The following is a 20271-nucleotide window of genomic DNA, read 5'->3' on the forward strand; positions in this document are numbered from 1 at the left end:
GTGAACTGGTAAACATTAACAAAAACAACAAAAACATGATTTGGACAAAATCAGCATATTTACGTAATCACTGTAGTATCGATCAAATATATTAATACTACCCTTGGTATCGATCCACCCGCTTACATATTGTGTAATCCTGGCCGTGACAATGTTGACACACCAACAGTTTTTGTTATATTAGCCTCTCTCTAAAACCACGAGTGTCAAACTCAAGGCCCGGGGGCCAGACATGGCCCGCTACATCATTTTATGTGGCCCGTGAAAGCCTGGAAATAATGAGTTAATAAAGTACTTTATTTTTCTTACTAAAGGTATTTGTTCTTTCCATTTTAATATTTAAAAATAAAATGTACTGCATGCAATTTCATATCTTTTAAACTTTAATTGTATCTAATAATGCAGCAAAATATTACATTCCCATACATTCCAAAACAGTTTTTGTTAAAATAAAAATAAATACTTCAATATCTGGGGATAGGTTGATTGGCAACACTAAATTGGCCCCAGTGTGTGAATGTGAGTGTGAATGATGTCTGTCTATCTGTGTTGGCCCTGTGATGAGAGGGCGACTTGTCCAGGGTGTACCCCGCCTTCCACCCGATTGCAGCTGAGATAGGCTCCAGCACCCCCGCGACACCCCGAAAGGGACAAGCGGTAGAAAATGGATGAATGGAATATCTGCTTGACTTACAATTTCATTGTTAGTTACCCATCAAGTTGTACAATGTAAAATGACAAATTCTGGGGATTGAGCTGCCATTTTGTTATTATACAAAAAACCTTTGTACTGTTTTTCCATATACATTAACACACTATAAAAACAAGAAACATAGATTTTATTGTGGAAAAACTGGCAGCTCTGTTGCATTAATTTTATTGTAAAAATATATATATACAGTATATATGTTCTTTTTAAAACTAAAATATATTTTTTAACAGTATATGTAAAAAAAGATTCTAATCAAATGCATAGGAAATTATAAATATGTATTGTACAGGTATACATTTATATTGATATAGTATTCACTATCAGAAGCGGCCCTCTGAGAGCAACCATAACTGCGATGTGGCCCTCTATGAAAACAACTTTGACATGCCTGGCTCCTGACTATTATTAATCTACTTGTTATTTCCTGTGAATAGCTGCTTACTTTCTGCTGCAACATGGTTCCATCTACACTTCTTAAACTTTACGTAGCACTTATTTATTGATGTTGTTTCAAGATAGCTTAGCTAATAGCATGCTTTCTCCCTACTTGCTCTCGGTGTGAAACATGTTTAGCCCCGTCCTCCAGTGATAAAGTTACTTAAGATACTAAGAAAAGCAGTAACTGCTGTAATGGAGGTGATTATTATAAGCTTAGGGGAGCAGCTCTACAGTCTATAGCGATACACAATTAGTTGGCTTGTCAGTCGGGGGACTGAAAAGAAATAGAATATTAGCCAGAGTGGTCGGCGGTTGTGATCGGCTTTAAATGGCATTAATCGGCAATGGCGAACATACTTATTCAAGTAGATTGTCCAATACTGACTGTTGACCGATTATTGTATCACTATTGTCATGTGTATTCAGGCGCGTCGGCAGATGGAGGAGCAGGTTGCCCAGAAGTCCAGCGAACTAGAGCAGTACCTGCAGCGCGTGCGGGAGATGGAGGACATGTACCATCAACTGGAGGAAGCCTTGGAGAACGAGAGGCACGCCAAGCAGGATGAAGAAGCCATGCGCAAACTGCAGGCCAGGTCTCACACGTGCACGCTCACATGCATTGGTCACAATATTAGGTACACCCCTTACATTTCAGCAACCTTTTTTTATTCATTTGTCTTTCGTTTCTCTCCAAGGACAACAGCTGGATATACTTTCAAGTAGTCAGTGTACAGCTTTTGTAGCAGTTTGGATTTATTATCTACTGAGAAGGAGTCAACGCAACATTTGTAACATGTGTAAATAAATGGCAACGTAAGTGAACACACCTCACAGCGAACATGTGAATATTCAGTGCGAGCGCTACTTCCGTCATCCTTTTGGACATAGAAATCACCAGAGCTGCACATGTTTGAATCCTCTTCCACTTTGTGATGACATCACAGAGCTGCTGATTGGACACTTTGTGCTGCCCCACCTTCCTTCTGCTTGAGGAAGTCTCACGGGTGCTGGAGACCTTCACCTTCAGTATAATGCTCTGTGTGTGGTGTTGTTAGTCTGGACCCCAGGGTGCAGAGGCAACCAGGTACAGGGAGCATAGGGCAAGCTATGCAGCACTGTGAGGTACCAAGCAAAAGTGAAGAAGACAGGGCTGACATAAGAAGCATCCTGATTGGCAACCGGGGGCAGGTGATGGAGCCAGAGCTCAGACTAAAGAAATGGTTGCAACTGAAGGAAAACAGGGAGTGCTCAACAGAAAATAAAACAAAATACACAAAATGAATACTAAGTGTGATGATATTGTAACACTTCAGCTTCCTTAGCTAGCACTTGTCATATTAGAGGTGTTGGGGCTCCAAGGGATGGACTCGTGCTCTGCTTCAAAATGTCACAGCACATGTCGGAATTCCTTCTTCCGCCTCAATTAACCACATCGCCACTAGTGGACGCAGCACTCATGCAGCACCGGACTTCACCTGATACAATTATTTTGGTGCTGACTTGTGTTGTCATGTATAGACAATAACTACTGTTTTCAGTGGCTAGACAATCTACAGTGCATCCACAAAGTATTCACTTTTCTCACATTTTGTTATGTTACAGTCTTATTCCAAAATGGAATACATTAATTTTTGTCCTCAAAATTCTACACACACTGCTAGTCCATAATGACAATGTGAAAATATATATTTTTTAATTTAGCAAGGTTTCAAAAAAATACAAAAACAGCCTTTGCTCAATACTTGGAATGGGTGAAACTGCCCAAAGGTAGGTGTGCCAAACTTGTGGTATCGTTTTCAAAAAGTAATTGCTGCCTAAGGTGCACCTACAAAATATTGAGTAAAAGCTTTGAATAGTTACTGTATGGCATTTTTTTTTATTTTTTATAAATTTGCAAATTGAAAAGAAAGAAAACTTTTCACATTGTCATTATGGACTAATTAATGTGTGTAGAATTTTGAGGACAAACACGAATGTATTCCATTTTGGAATAATGCTGTAACAGAAGCAAATGTGGAAAAGTGAATAGTTTCTGGATGCACTGTAGACAGCTATTCAAGCTGCACGATGACTACTCTAAAGTATATCCATCATTTCTATGGTTTTGTCCATGAGAAGATTGAACAGGAATGGTTGCTGGGATGTGAAATATTACGTGTTCAGCAGATTAAAAGCAATACATGGTCACCCCCTACCATACAGACTGCTGGAAGAGGAGACTAACAGGCGGGCAGAGCTGGAGCGTCTGCACCTGCAGCAGAAGAGGGCGTTGTGCCAGACGCAGGCTGAGAAGTGCGAGCTGGCGAGGGAGCGAGAGCTGCAGGGGGCCGTGCTGCAGCTGGAGAAGGTGGAAAGGGAACGTCATGGAGCTCTGCAGAAGTATGAGGTCAGAGGCTTCTAATGCACCCTGGAAGTGTCGTGTTGTTCATCATGCAAGGAAGCAAAAAAAGACATGGTCACAAGATGGCAGAAACTGTTGTCCTGTGATTGATTGGCCAAGAGTCCAGCCCAAATCAACTGGGATAGGTTCCAGCTCACCCATCATGTCCTTCTCTACAGGAAGTGTCAAGAAATTTGGAGCGAGCTTCTCACCAGTCCAAGAAATGGAAAGACAAAGTAGCCAAACATGAAGGACTGATGCGCCTCATCCAACCAGGTAAGAATTTTTAAAGTCTGCCTGCCATCTGTTTGATTACCACTTTACTGTACAAATGCATCCAATATTACTTACACGAGCCACAACATTAGGTACACCTGCACTCTGTTGTCTTGATGAGAGTTGTTGCTCTCTCACCTCTTTAGGTGAAAAGGGTCCTCAGAGGGTCACCAACTGGGGACCTGCTTCAGTCACAGACAAGGAGTTGGAACTGAGGAAAAAGTCATGGCAGGAGAGGAAAAACATGCACACTCAGTGACCCAAACGCACCTGATGAAGGGACCGGTCATAGCACTCACCTTTAACCTTTGAACTCTTTCTTCTCTGACAAACATTCGAAGATGTTTACTCTCGTTCCTTTATTCTTTTTCAATACAGTAGACATTATTTTTGTAGACTTAATTAACCGACTTAAGCAACTATTACCTAAAAGACTTTAATTTCCATGTTTTGAATATTTGATCTACTTCTAATATCCTAATTTGAAATGAGGATTAGGTGGCGACTTGTCCAGGGTGTACACCGCCTTCTGCCGAATACAGCTGGGATAGGCTCCAGCACCCCCTGCCACCCTAGAGGGACAAGCGGTAGAAAACGGATGGATGGATGGCATCTTACAAATAAAGATATTAAAACTTGAGGGTTTGTCTACAATGACCTGTCTTAACGCAACATGTCCACTAGGGAGCAACATAAGTAAACTACACTGCAGTAGAACCATTTGATTTTTACCAGTCAGAAAAATGATCAAACAATTCATATTAAATATAAAGAACAACCATAATATTTACAAACTTACTCAAACAAAATGAGTTCCATGCTGGGTTTTAACTGATTAACGAATGGTTGGATAAGTTTAGTGTTGCATAAAATCAAATAGAATATCTTTTTTACTATTTATATAAATGTTTTATAGATGAGCCATTAATTTATTTAGTGTAAAATTATATTTAATAATTGAATAATTTCCTTATTTAAATATTTCACGATTTCATTATTGTTTTCATTATTTATTTTATCATGACACTAATTATTCAAAGATGTATTTAAATTTATATTTTATTTTGCCCTCCATATTTTCAGCCAGCCATGCTATGAAATTTTTTTCATCACTTCATTGCAGTTATTTCACAAAATTATACAATTTATTGTCCTCTTAACATTGCTCTTTATTATCTTTTAGAAATAAACAAAAACTACAGTAAATGTCACATAAGAAAACAAAATAAAAGAAAATGAAAAACAAAAGTACACGACAGTGAAAGAAAACAGCAACACTCCCCTCGCTATACTTTTATGCATAAATATACAGAAAATAATACTTCATCATGCTATATTTTGGTTTTAAAATTATGAATGAATTAACATATACTTCACATAAAATATTTTATTCTATTATTAATTAAGAGCTTCGCCTTCCGGTTCAGCTCCTTCTTTACTACAACAGATCCATACAGTGTTCGCATTACTCCAGACGCCGCACCGATCCGCCTGTCCATCTCACGATCCAATCTTTCCTCAGTCGTGAACAAAACTCCAAGGTACTTGAACTCCTCCACTTGGGACAAGTTCTCCTCCCCAACCTGGAAATGGCACTACACTCTTTTCCGGGCGAGAACCATGGACTGCGAACCGATCCAGTGAGAGCTGAAGATCCTGGCCAGATAAAGCTATCAGGACCACATTATCTGCAAAAAGCAGAGACCGAATCCTGCAGCCACCTGGATTCCCTCAATGACTTGACTGCGTCTAGAAATTCTGTCCATAAAAATTATGAACAAAATCGCTGACAATTGCGGTGGATGGTGGTCCAAAACCGTTTCGACGCCGTCCGAAAGTTGTTTTCCATGGCTTCCCCGAACTCCTCCCATGTCCCATTTTTTGCCTCTGTGACTGCCGAAGCCGCACACCGCTTGGCCCATCGCCTCCGGAGTGCCATGAGCCAAAAGGACCCGATAGGACTCTTTCTTCAGCTTGACGGCATCCCTCACCGCTGGTGGGAGACTGGGATCACCGCCACGACAGATACCAACCATTTTGAGGCCACTGCCCTGATTGACCGCCTCGACAATAGAGGTACAGAACAAGGTCCACTCGGACTCATGTCCAGCACCTCCCTCGTGACATGTTCAAAGTTCTTCCGGAGGTGGGATTTGAAACTCTCTCTGACAGGAGACTCTGCTAGACATTCCCAGCAGACCCTCACAATGCGTTTGGGCCTGCCAAGTCTGTCCCATCCTCCCCCACCATCGGAGCCAACTCGTCACCAGGTGGTGATCGGTATAAAGCTCCGCCCCTCTCTTCACCCGAGTGTCCAAAACATGAGCCCGCAAATCCGATGACACAACTACAAAGTCGATCATGGAACTGCGGGCTATGGTGTCCTGGTGCCAAGTGCACATATGGACACCCTTATGTTTGAACATTGTGTTTGTTATGGACAATCTGTGACGAGCACAAAAGTCCAATAACAAAACACCACTCTGGTTCAGATCCGGGCAGCCATTCTTCCCAATAACGCCTCTTCAGTTTTCACTGTCGTTGACAACATGAGCGTTGAAGTCACCCAGCAGAACAAGGGAATCACCTGAGGGAGCACTCTCCAGTACTCCCTCGAGTGAATCCAAAAAGGATGGGTACTCTGAGCTGCCGTTTGGTGCGTAAGCACAAACAACAGTCAGGACCCGTCCTCCCACCCGAAGGTGGAGGGAAGTTACCCTCTCGTCTACTGGGTTAAACTCCAATGTGCAGGCTTTGAGCCGGGAAGCAACAAGAATTTCCACCCCAGCCTGTCGCCTCTCACTGTGTGCAACGCCAGAGAGGAAGAGAGTCCAGCCCCTCTCAAGAGAACAGGTTCCAGAGCCTTTGCTGTGCGTCAAAGTGTGTCCGACTATATCTAGCTGTAACTTATTCAAATCGCGCACCAACTCAGGCTCCTTTCCCCCCAGCGAGGTGACATTCCACGTCCCAAGAGTTCACTTATGTAGCCGAGAATCGGAACGCCAAGAGCCCTGCCTTCGGCGGCCACCCACATCACACTATTCCGACCTCGATGCCCCCATTCTATGAGTGGTGAGTGCATTGGAAGGGGGACCCACATTGCCTCTCCGGGCCACCAGGTGCTCGCCATCGAGCCCCATCTCGAGAGGGGGGCACTGGTGACCTGCGTCCGGGCGAGGGAAATCTGAGTCCTCGTTTTTTCTTCTTCATAAAGGTCTTTGAGGTGCTCTTTGTCTGGTCCCTCAATAGCACCTGTTTGTCTTGGGAGACCCTACCAGGGGACATAGAAGCCCCCAGAAAACAAAACTCTTAGGATCATTGGGACACGCAAACTCCTCTACCATACTACCATAAGGTGGCAGCTCAGAAAAGAAACAACTGAAATCCATAAAATCATCAATTAATGAATTTGAATTCTGTGGTGGTTTGTAGATAGTGATAAAAAGAATGGATGATTGTTTTATCTTTATTTTGAATGTCACATACTCAAATGATGAAAAAACCCCAAATGACAATTTGCGGGTGCATATATTTTCCCTGAATATGGCACAAACACTCAGACCCTTCTGGTTTTGTTGTGTCTCAAACAAATAGTTAAAGAGAGGCAGGCTTGTTTCAGTCATAACTGCATTTGCTGTGTTTATGTGGAGCCATGTCGCAGTTCAAAACATACAATCAAGATTGTAAGAGGAAATACAATTATTAATTAAAAATGATTTATTACCTAAATATCTGACATTGGCCATGCAAACAGGAGACGACTTGTCCAGAGTGTTCCCTGCCTTCCGCTCAAGTGCAACTGACTGTAGCCCTCCTGTGACTCCGAAAGGGACAAGCGATAGAAAATAGTCGGATGGATGGAAGATCTGACATCGAGTACTGCGTGTTTGGGATTAACTGGAGTTACCCTAGACATTGTGTTCTTCAGAGGAATGTGGATTACATTTCTCTGATCAGATAATGAGGATCTGATATTTCCTTAAACTCCAAGTAGATTTTTATCAATTAATTATATTTCTTTGTTGTGGTCAGTCTGAGCCTATTCTTCAACGATGTGTATCCCCATCTGGTGGCCATGAAGCGTAACTGCAGCTTTCATATTTTATTCACGACAAGCTTTCCAGTGCTTTTTCAATTCTTTACCTCCAAAAAATGTGGTCCTGTTCATGGCCATAACTACCATGTGGTAGATCATCCATCCATCCATTTTCTACCGCTTGTCCTTTTTGGGGTCATGGGGGGTGCTGGAGCCTATCTCAGCTGCATTCGGGCGGAAGGCGGGGTATACCCTGGACAAGTCGCCACCTCATCACAGGGCCAACACAGATAGACAGACAACATGCACACTCACATTCACACACTAGGGCCAATTTAGTGTTGCCAATCAACCAATCCCCAGGTGCATGTCTTTGGAGGTGGGAGGAAGCATCCTCTCACAATATAATCCAGCAACGTAACACATTGAAGTCTACTTTTACTGTTGACATCATCTGATCCCAAATGTGCTGTCAACATAACGTAAACATTCAATTATAGCGACGTAACTTATGTTGGTTTCACCTGAATTAAATTGATGTGAAACACTGTCGGGAAAATACGGTTGTCATGTCAGCAAGGTTCTGCTCAGAGATTAAGCCTGCCTGCCCTAAACTCAGCTGTGCGTAGGTCTTCACCATCCGTGGGGGGCACGTTTAGTGTGGAGAAGCACATGTCAAATGTAAATTATTGGATGACAAGGCGCTTCATATAACATTTTTCCCCAAACATGGTCACTAATTTCCCATTCAGACTTCTGGTAGTTCTTGTGGCGCACATCATTAATACCCAGTTGTCGAAGAGAAGTTTCCGGCTACGATCCCTGCACATAATTGAAATCATAGTGAGTTTTATAGTTTATGTTTTACTGACGTTGAAACTGTTTAATACGCTAAACTTCAGCATATTAATAAAACAAGTGAACTGTTACAAAATCATGCAGATTGTCAAAGATGTTAGATAATATAACAGGTGATAGTTCTACCTCAATGACAGCTTTCGTTATTCTGGAAATTCATTGTAATAATAGGTAATATAATGTATATGGTGCTGGGGTACACGTGATTTTAGTCTTTCAAAGTTCCTCTTGGTCCACATATTTTTGACCTCGGTATTTGTCAAATCCTAGTTACGCCCTGTCCCGCTTCCTTCTTTCTCTATTTCCAACTTTCACAGTAGCCACGTGTACTTTGGCAATTGACAATTATTTATTTCTGATCATCATTCAAATTACAATGTTACTGTGTACATGGACCCTGAAAAAAAAAGATCTTATTATGACGTGAAAATTGGAACACTTTACTTTGACATGCGCAGAACCTAACACAACCGGAAAGGTGTGTTATTATTTGTGCTATAGCGCCATCTTTTGGAAGAGTTTTCTCACTGCAGGTGCTGACTAAGCAGTGGCTTCCACTGTAAACAAACATGGCTTTGTGCATTTCTGCTTGTACGTATCACGGTATTTATTAATATTGTTTTCCTTCTGTTCACTACTTTTGTTTTACCTCTCTTTTTGAAATGGAGCTGTTCTGTGCTTTTTATGTTGTGATTATGTACGGGTTGCGGTGCGTCTTTATGTTACGACATTCTGTGTATGTGTTTGAGGCTAGCAGTTAGCACAGTTAGCTGTAATGTCGCAAATAAAACAACTCGTTAAGACGACAACTGGAACCCTTCTTTTATAGTCACATCAACACATGACACTACAGAGCATATTTTTGTATTTGTTTGTCTTGTTTTAAAGCAACAAACTCAACAGTATATAACGCTACTTCTGTAAATGTTGAATGAGGGCAGACAACAGCAAGACAATCGCTTCATTCCAAGACTATTTCATTTAGTGCCCGCTCCACCACCAAAGTATAGCTAAAATCAAAGACATGCGCAGTAAGACTAATTCTAACCCACATTTTGGAAGATGTGTTTTTCTGTGCTACAATCCGAATGACTTTCAGCATAAACCACTCGTCTCGATCGGAATACAATTTTGATCCAAACGTGTGCGAACGGGTCAGAATATTCCGAATGGCATGTTTACATGAAGCATTTTCATTCCGGTTAGGCTTTAAATCCGATTAAATATGTCCATGTGGACATAGCTAATGTCTGTCTGTGATCCAAAGTGAAGAACATTTCCAGTTGTTCAAAAACCCAAAACAAACAAAAAAAATGGTTTACAGTGCAGAACAATTTTATTTGGAATCCACAAGTAACATCTCCTCACCCAAACATTCTTCAGGATTGTGGAAACATTTGACAGATGTGATTTTGGATGATGATAATGGTGATGATGATGATGATGAGCTCACAGGCCAACACTTCACAGCAAAAAGAAGAAGGATTTCATCTTGCATGGGGTCACAGATCTGTGCCCAATTTAGTAGTCCTGGAAGTGGACTGTGTTCATGAATATGATTGTTGCTTCGTTCTCCACATTGTTGTTACATAAGAGAAATAATGTGTGCTTGTCTAACTGGATTACAAATAATCTGCATCATCTGTAACACTTTCATACTCACACCATTCATGTAGCAGGAAGTAGGCTTAAAGGGTAACTGCACTTTTTTTATTTTTTTATTTTGCCTATGGTTCATAATCATTATGAAGGACAAGAAGACAAAAAGTTGTTTTTTTCCGCATTCTAACATGTAGTCTCGTTCTTGGTGGCTAGCAATGCAGCTGATGGAAGCAAACAAAAGGGACAAGCGGTAGAAAATGGATGGATGGATGGAATTCTACCTCTAAATTACTTTAACAATACATTCAAATACCGTCAACAATACTTTATTTACGTTCCGTAACTTGTATGATAACTAAGCTGTAGCGAACACTGAGGAACTCTCTTTCTAGCGTAGTAACACATCGCCAGGCTACTGTATTTGCCGTAAAAGCTACGGCAAGAGATAGGTTAGCTTCTACAGTTTGTGCGTCCGCATGAAACGTGTTTTGAGTTTGTAATGCACAAAACATGAACAATCATATTACAGTATATGTAAAGTATTAGCCCACATTTCATGTTTTGTTTGTATTCAGCTATTCAGACAGCGTATGTACTGTAGTTGTACTAACACTCATGGGATGCTGTGTGTATCATGATCGATATTAAAGTTACTCACTCAATGAACAGTTGTCTCTTTGGTCCAGCTGGCCAAGGACATTTTTTCTGGTTGTTTTGGGGTAAGCATGTAATTTTTTGCCGAAATAGCTTTTCTCCAAATTCCACATTTTCAGCTTCGAGTCGCTTTCACCTCACTCTATCAGCTACCGTCTGCTCCAACGTCTCACTCTTCCTTCGTGCTGGCTTTTATAAGCAGCAGTATATTTAGCTTCAAAAGTATAAGGTTGTGAATCCTCATTTGTCCAAAAATTGTCATCTTCGTCGTCTGTTACCAAGTCTGCCATGATTAGAACACACACTTGTGTTTGATTCCGGAAGTAGGAACACAAGTGGTTGCCAGAAGTCAGACGTGTGCTGCTATGGAAACAGAAATCAATGTGTAAAAGAAATCAGTCCCGGAAATTAATAAAATGATCAAAATGCGGTAAATATTGAATATATTATATATTGTTATGAACATGTCTGTTTCCTCCCCCTGTGCTGGTACCTTGTGGGTGGTGGAGAGGCTTGCGTATCTTGATGACTCTTGAAAGCTATATCAGTGGGGGTTTCACACTCCTGGCAGATTCTTTCATGCCGGGCAGGTTTCAGAGTTGAGGTCAGACGAAAGTCAGCACCCGGTCCTCCAGGTTGGGGGTTGGGCGTGGGGTTAACAACTTCACCCAGGAAAACAAAAAGTCTGCTGCAGAAACGACGAGAAGTAGCCATTCCGGTATATTGCGGCGAAGAAGAGACGGCACATGCTTGGATGTATCTATGACAGGGCCGAGTGAAATCCAGCAGGAAGCCCAACCCCCGATCACCCCGATCTTCAATGCCAAGACCAACACCAGTGTAGGCACCTGGAACGCACGCATCAGTGTGGTCGAATGGACCAGGGGCTGAAGAGCATGAAGGACTAATGCCTGGACATCTTAGGCGTTACTGAAATTAGGTGGACAGGGACGCCTCATGATTGATGGAGCGACCGTTCTCTATTCCGAGAAACAAGCCCACCATATGCATGGAGTCGGCATCATCCTTTCCAGCTGTGCAGCACAAGCGTTGGTGGGATGGAAGTCAGTGAACGAACACATCATCACAGCGAGGCTCGACACCAGACATGCCAAAGTAATGATCGTGCAAGTCTATGCCCAACCGAGGTTGCCTCGGAGGAAGACAAGGACATCTTCTACAACCAGCTCCAGATCGTGCTCGAAGAGATCCCCAGCTACGACATCAAGATGCTGATTGGGGACTTTAACGCACAGCTGGATAATGACAGAAGAGGCCTAAACACCACAGTGGGACCACACGGGTCTGCAAGCTCCACAAACGACAATGGGGAGAGACTGCTGATGCTAACCAGCACAAATGGTCTTAGTAATGGAAAACACCTTCTTCAAGCATAAGCAAATACATAAGATGACCTGGGTTTCACCTGGTGGCGGGACCTGAAATTAGCTGGACTACATCTGCTTCAACACAAGGTGGCGCTCATCACTGTTAGACGTTTGCTCCTACAGGGGTGCAGATTCAGACTGCTTCCTTGTGGTGGGTAAAATCAGGCTGAAACTGAAGAAGGTGAGGAAGGTGCAGCCCAAGAGACCTTACGCAGTGGACCAGTTGAAGAACACCAACATTTCAGAACGTTACCATGAGGAATTAAGGAGGTAGCTTGAAGAATGGCAACATCCTTCAATAATTGAGAGGCAGTGGGGACTGTTCTCTTGTGCCATCTCTAAGACTGCGGAGTCAGTCTTGGGCAGAAGGAGAGGCACCAACAAAGAAAGGAAGAAAACAGACAAGACATGGAAATTGATAGATGAAAGAAAGATGGCCAGGGTAAAAAGAGAACAGAAAAGGAAGCGCCGGAGTTGGAGGATGGAGGATGAGGAATACAGGCGCTTAGACAGGGAAGTGTAAGAGAGCTGCAGGAAGGATAAAAGGTGTTGGCTGGAGGAAAAGTCAAGGGAGGCACAGGAGGCAGCGGAGAAGAACAACACAAAAACCCTGTACAGGACTGTGCGGGAGCTAACCAGCTCCAGGAGCAGCTCTGGTGTGCCAGTCAAGAGCAAGGATGGCAGAGCACTTCTGACTGACGGAGAGCAGGAGGCAAAGTGGGTGGAGTATTTCAAAGAGGTTCTCAACCAGCCAACTCCGCCCATGCTCTTCACTTTTCACCAGGAAACAACCGCTCCCAACGATGAGATATATATGAGGTTGCCAGAGCAATCAAAAGCTTCAAAAATAACAAGGCGCCAGGACTTGATGAGGTGACAGCTGAGCTGTTGAAGCACGACCAAGAGATTGTTGTGGTGAGCCTCATTCGCCTTTTCAACATGATATTTGGCATGCTGAAGAGGTCCTGGCCGACTGGAGACGTGGGGTCATTGTGATGCTGCCTAATAAGGGAAACTTCGGGGACTGTAATAACTGGCGGGGCATCACACTGCTGTCTACCCCTGGCAAGGTATTCTGCAGTGTGATGCTCCAACGCCTAAAGGACGAGGTCGATAACATCTTCAGGGAAAAGCAAGCTGGCTTTATGAAGGGGAAGTCCTGCTCTGAGCAAATCTTCACACTTCGCAACATCATTGAACAGTGCAAAGAACATCAGACACTCTACATTGGTCAATTACATCGATTTCAAGAAAGCTTTTGACAGCATCCACCGGGAATCACTGTGGCAGATCGTCCAGCTATATGGCATACCACCAAAGTACATTAACATCTCCAGGTCGCTGTACCACAACTCTACTTGCAGAGCCAAAACTAACAACGGCACAACCAATGACTTCGACATTGTGACCGGTGTGATGCAGGGTTGCATCCTGTCGCCATTGCTGTTCATAATTGTCATTGACTTTGTGATGAAATGTCCGTCTACGAGGCAAACGTTGGCATCAAGTGGGGAGGGGGCAGATTAACCGACCTAGACTTTGCGGATGACCTGGTTCTGGTTAGCCATACTCAGCATGCACTTCAAGAGATGACCAACAATCTTCATGAGCACGAAGAAAAAGTCGGACTACGGCTAAGCCAAGAAAAGACCAAGGCCATGGCCGTTGGACAAATACAACACTTTCCACCACTCACTATAGACGAACATGACAGAGTATGTTCACAACTCTGCCATTCTAGTCACGTCCGTTGTGTCCTTGAGCAAGACACTTCACCCTTGCTCCTGATGGGTCATGGTTAGGGCCTTGCATGGCAGATCCTGCCATCAGTGTGTGAATGTGTGTGTGAATGGGTGAATGTGGAAAAAGTGTCAAAGCACTTTGATTGCCTTGAAGGTAGAAAAGCGCTATACAAGTATAACCCATTTACCATTTGGTTAGTACCATTAATTATCATTTGGTTAGTACCATTCTCATATATTTTTTATATACATATATATATATATTAGTAATGATAATGACATGACATATTCATGGTATCAATTTAATACTATTTATGTATAGGCTAGTTTATTCTATATTGTGTATTAAAATTAATATTTTAAAACGTCAATTTCCATACAAAAATCTGCCTTTAAAAAATTAAAATGTTGAGTTTTGATAGACAGTAGAAGCAGTATTGCTTTAACAAGATGATTATTATTGTGGTTGTTCTGCACTGTCGTATAACGTGTCTATGCATGTTCTTATTCATCCAAGTCATTGTCATCTCAGGGCATTCAATCGTTTGCAACTGGACTGTTGGGTTTGTCTTTGAAGACGTTTCGCCGCTCATCCGTTTGTGCTCGTAGACTTAGATTGGTCAGATCTAGTTTAGATGCTGGTGTCAAAACCCCAAATGATTATACTTCAAAAACCAGGAGGGTGTGCCTCGGCAAGGATGATTTCACCCTATGGTAGTGAGAAAAACAACTGTTTTGATGCAAACGAGCAACTCTAACTGTCAAAGCCAACGACAGTCATTGAAGTGTAATTTCCCCTCGTTAGCATTTAGGTATTGTGTGGCAGAACAATCGCTGTGGTCAGACTACTACTAGTCCAAAATAGTCAGAATCCCCCGCATAAGCATTCCATTCAGTTGTAAACAAATGCTTGCTATTTGAAAGGACAGTGTTGTAATCCACCAGAAGCCCCCCGCCGGTTCCCCCTTGGCAGTGTCGGATGAACCTGCGTCGCCGCTGAGAACCGCGCAGATATTCCCCTTTCCTACAGGTTGTGAACGCACCCCTACACATTGCGTCACTAAATGGTTGAACCCCGGCCAATTGGTACCCAGGATTAAAGTTAAAGTTAAAAAGTTAAAGTACCAATGATTGTCACACACACACTAGGTGTGGCGAGATTATTCTCTGCATTTGACCCATCACCCTTGATCACCCCCTGGGAGGTGAGGGGAGCAGTGGGCAGCAGCGGTGGCCGCGCCCGGGAATCATTTTGGTGATTTAACCCCCAATTCCAACCCTTGATGCTGAGTGCCAAGCAGGGAGGTAATGGGTCCCATTTTTATAGTCTTTGGTATGACTCGGCCGGGGTTTGAACTCACAACCTACCGATCTCAGGGCGGACACTCTAACCACTAGGCCACTGAGTAGTAGTAAGGGGTGCGTAAGGTGCGCACTTACAGCAACCTTGACACTATGCTTTTGCTCGCCGTATTGAATTTCCACCGGCACCACAGGGTATTCGTGCACATCCCCATGAACATATCTAATTCTCACCCGTGCTGCCTGCCTCAAAGCCACGGGTCGAACCAGGTTCTGGTGGATCATGGACTGCTCGCAGCCCGAATCCACCATCGCCCGGTATGTACTCCCTTGTATCCTTACCGGTATACAGTACGTCTCACCCAGGCCGGGGGAGGGCGCCGGAGGACCGGTAACCCGGATCACCTGCCTCACCTCCACAGGCGGAGGTCCCTGACGCACGTGACCGGGCCGCCCACGCCTCCAGCACGCCTGCCCAGGCGTTTGAGGGGCAGTCTGCGCAGGAAGCACCGTATTTGCAGCAGCCGGGACCTGCAAGGAAGCACACACACACGAGTCCGCTGCGTGGCCCTCGTGGAACCGGCGGCGCTGCCTCCTCCTCCCTCTGCGCGGTGCCGGGTGTGTGGGGTTCTGTGGGGACAAAGCATATAGAGAGTCACGTGCGCGGCGCCGTGGGACCGGCAACGCCGCCTCCTTCCGCTGCGCGTGCGGTGTTGGTGATGGTCGCGCCTCGCGATGCACCGCGCCAGGTGGTCCTCGGCGAGTGTCACCGCTGCTGCCAGGTTTCGGGGCCGGTGATAGCGGACCCAGGCCTCCGTCCGCGCAGGGATCGCCTCCAGGAACTGTTCTAGGACCAGCTGCTCCATCACCTGGTCGTTGCTTTCCCTCGGCTGCAGCCAGCGCATCGCCGCCTCTCGGAGCCGCTGACCAAGCACGAACGGGTAGTCCTCCTTCTCCAACCACAGCGCCCGGAACCGGCGCCGGTGGTCTTCGGCGGTGCAACCGGTCCGGTCCATTACCGCCCTCCTCAGGTCCGGGAAGCGCACGCCGTAGACCGCCGGTAGGCTAAGCGCCGTCCTCTGCGCCTCCCCCGCCAGCAGTGGCAGGAGTCGTACTCCCCACTCCTCTCTTGGCCACGCGCATGCCTCCGCCATGGCCACAAAAATGTCTATGAAGGCATGGGGGTCCTCCTCTTCCCCCATGCGCTGCATGGCGACAGGCGCTGATGTTGGCCGTGCCGCTCCCACCCAGTCCGGATTTGGCCCTGCTGGGCCACTTGTTGGCGGACCGCCTCCAGCTGCTGATGGCTGGCCGTTGTCACCTCCGCGAGCACGCTCGCCAAAGCCGTCAGGGGGTCGACTTCCATCGTTGCAATACAGGTTTATTTTGGGAGTTCAGCGGGTTGCTTTCCAGCAATTGTCCCTTTTCTGTCCGTGTCCGTCACGCTCTCGCTCTAGCTCCCCCTCTGTCTCTCCTCCCGGCTGCTGCTAATAAAGGGCGACAGGTGATTAGATGACAAGGCCCACATGGGCCATCTACGCACCTGTCGCTATCTTCGAGGCCGGTCCTGGCACACCCTGTTCCGCTGCAGGCCCGCAGGCCCGCAGGCCACACCCCCCTCCACACACCCTTTCCTATTTTCCAATTCCTCTTTGTAGAACCTCTAAAGCTCCATCAGGTTAGATGACATATTTCCTGAGTTTATAAACAATACAAAATGACAAGATTGTTAGATTTAAAAAAAAATATTGATGTAATCATTAAAGTATCGACTATATAAATAAAAAGTCACATGTATTTACAGCCTTTGCTCAATACTTGGAATGGGCAAACTGCCCAAAGATAGGTGTGCATCATATTCAATAAGACTTGAGGCTGTAATTGATGCCAAAGGTGCATCAACAAAGTATTGAGCAAAGGCTCTGAATAAATATGTATATGTGATTTATTTTTTATTATTAATTTGCCAAAAAAAACAAAACTATTCACATTGTCTGTAGAATTTTGAGGACAAAAATTGATATATTACATTTTGGAACGAGGCTGTTACATAAAACGTGGAATAAGTGAAGCGCTGTGAATACTAGTGAAGAGCGGATCGATACTGAAATATCCATACTGCCGATAACTGATCTTTATACCCCTAATATCGATTCTTTTGTTATTTGAGATATTGTGTATCATTAACAGGAACACAGTATAAACAATGAATGAGGTAATGTGTCATTGTTGTGTTGTTTACATGTTCAGTATTTTTTTGTTAACATGCTCATGTAACTGAATTGTGATTCACTTTTTATTTTAGTAGTAGCTCTTATTACAATTTATGCTTTTATTACACAATTTTCATGTACTGTAGTCGGTATGATTTAGTTTTTTCTGTTAGCTTGGTTATATTGTCATTCACGCCTCAATATACTTCATAGTTTAAAATAAATAACTACCGGTATTTTATTCTTCATGCTATGAGATATTATTTGAAATGCACAACTATTGAAATTTTAGCAGACACATTAGGTATACTTGCACCAAGTATCGGTATCTCCGATACCAGCCTGACTTTTATTCGTATTCAGATCAGAAAGGAAATGAATTGTATCGCACATCACTAGTGAATACACTCCGAATACACTGTATCTCAATAAAGTCATTCAAATGAAGTTACTTACACCTCAATGATAAATGCTCTTTTGTCAAAAAAAAATTGGCTTTCAGGTTGGTTTGATTTATTTCCATAAAAATTAGTGCACACAAAAACATGGTACAAAGATTCAGTAACAACATCAAAAAAGCCTCGGATATCTTTGAATAGCTTCATTTTTTTTTTGTGTGTAAAAACTGCATGTTTCTTGAATAAAAACCTTACAAACATTTGAAGTCATTTTGACCAACAGGAACAGGCCACTCCGGTATTTGCACCAGTAAGTTAAAAACAAAACACTTATTAGTCACGCCAGGAAGGTTAGAAAAGGTCATAAAACAAACATATTTACACAAAGAAATGTGATAAAAAAAATAATTTATGATACATGTAACCATTGGTTATTAGACCTGACCAACATGGGAAATGGAGCAAACATTTAAATAGAATAATAATGTCAGGTCACTTTTTAACCAGCTGTGCAAACTGTTTTTTAATAGAACATGTCACAAAGAAGCGAATAATCATATTTATAATAATCATCATCATGTCTTCTGTCTGCTTATGGAGTGCATACGTTAGGAGCTGCAAGTGCAAACTAATTGCATGAAACATCTGTGAGTTCATTTGAGGTTGACAAAGAAGCTGGGAGGAAAACAACTTAAGTGTCATATTGCTTATGAGTGTTAAGAAGAAGCTCCGCCCCCTCCTGAGAGAAGAGCAGTGCAGACGTGAGCGTGTCGTTCCTCCAATCGCAGACGCTTTCTTAGTCCATGCTGCTACTTGAGAAAAGAAGCCGTCGAGTCTCCCGTGCTGCCTTTGATGTTCCCCGTACGACCTTGATAACCTTGCGATGGAGCGACTCTCAAGCGTCAGAGATGCAGTTTTGGATCTTGTCCATCCACAGCTGAGCACTCGCCGCGTCTGACGCACAGAAGTTGTACACTCGCTTGCTGGTCTTCAGCTGCAACAACACAAGCAAACATCACATTGTTGATGGGCTGACTTTGCCAAGCTGGGGAGTACATGCCCTTTACTCACTCTACTGTACTGTATTGCAATATTTACTACATACGAATCTACTGTACATACTGTAAATATATTGCAATATTTACTACATATGACTCTACTGTACATACTGTAAATATATTGCAATATTACTACATACGACTCTAAGGTACAAACTAATATTTGATGAATACTACTGTACTGTACAAACTATTATATACTACTGTATGATACATACTACTGTACATACTGTAAATATATTGCAATATTTACTACACATACTACTTACTGTACATACTGTAAATATATTGCAATATTTACTACATACAACTCTACTGTACATACTGTAACTATATTGCAATATTTACTACATAAGACTCTAATGTACATACTGTAAATATATTGCAATATTTACTACATACGACTACTTTAAAAACTAATATTGACCAAATATTACTGTACAAACTAATATTTATTACGTACTTCTGTACTACACATACTTTATATTGAATTATTTACTACATACAACAGTACTGTACGTACTGTAAATATATTGTAATATTTACTACACATACTACTCTACATACTTTACTGTACTACTGTACAGACTTTAAATATTTGGCAATATTTACTAAATACGACTACTGTACATACTTGAACTATATTGCAATATTTACTACACACAACTCTATTGTACATACTGTAAATATATTGCAATATTTACTACATACGACTCTACTGTACATACTGTAACTATATTGCAATATTTACTACATACGACTCTACTGTAAATACATTGCAATATTGACTACATACAACTCTACTGTACAAACTAATATTTACTAAATATTACTGTACTGTACAAACTAATATTTATTACATACTACTGTACTACACATACTTGATATTGTATTATTTAATACATACTACTGTACTGTAAATTAATTAAAATATTTACTACATAAGACTCTACTGTACATACTGTAAATATATTGCAATATTTACTACATATGACTCCACTGTACAAAATAATATTTACTAAATACTACTGTACTGCACATACTGTAATATTTACTACTGTATATACTGTAAATGTATCGGAATATTTACTACATACTACTGTACTGTACAAATATTGCAATATTTACTACATACTCCTGTACTGTACATACTGTAAATGTATTGAATATTTACTAGACATACTACTCTACCTCCTGTAAATATATTGGGAATA

General features: G+C 42.7%; 2 protein-coding genes across 5 annotated transcripts in view; one reads left to right on the forward strand and one right to left on the reverse strand.

Annotated features, from left to right (window-relative positions):
- The window catches only part of swap70a (switching B cell complex subunit SWAP70a), a 29295-nt gene extending 24849 nt beyond the window's left edge, over window positions 1-4446 (forward strand). Inside the window, exons 9-12 of the mRNA XM_061963985.1 lie at window positions 1577-1743; window positions 3353-3536; window positions 3710-3806; window positions 3953-4446. Of these exons, the coding sequence (XP_061819969.1) occupies window positions 1577-1743; window positions 3353-3536; window positions 3710-3806; window positions 3953-4065 (561 nt within the window). The 3' untranslated portion in view covers window positions 4066-4446. The remainder of the gene's footprint in view (window positions 1-1576; window positions 1744-3352; window positions 3537-3709; window positions 3807-3952) is intronic.
- Window positions 4447-18073: 13627 nt separating this feature from the next.
- Window positions 18074-20271, reverse strand: part of sbf2 (SET binding factor 2) — a 245236-nt gene continuing 243038 nt past the window's right edge. For 3 of the 4 annotated variants that reach the window (XM_061963987.1, XM_061963988.1, XM_061963986.1), the window contains one exon: window positions 18074-18993. In XM_061963987.1, the coding sequence (XP_061819971.1) occupies window positions 18895-18993 (99 nt within the window). In that variant the 3' untranslated portion in view covers window positions 18074-18894. The remainder of the gene's footprint in view (window positions 18994-20271) is intronic. The other variant, XM_061963989.1, reaches the window with a different exon arrangement.

This window comes from Nerophis lumbriciformis, linkage group LG06, assembly GCF_033978685.3.
Source record: "Nerophis lumbriciformis linkage group LG06, RoL_Nlum_v2.1, whole genome shotgun sequence".
NCBI classification, from domain to species: domain Eukaryota; kingdom Metazoa; phylum Chordata; class Actinopteri; order Syngnathiformes; family Syngnathidae; genus Nerophis; species Nerophis lumbriciformis.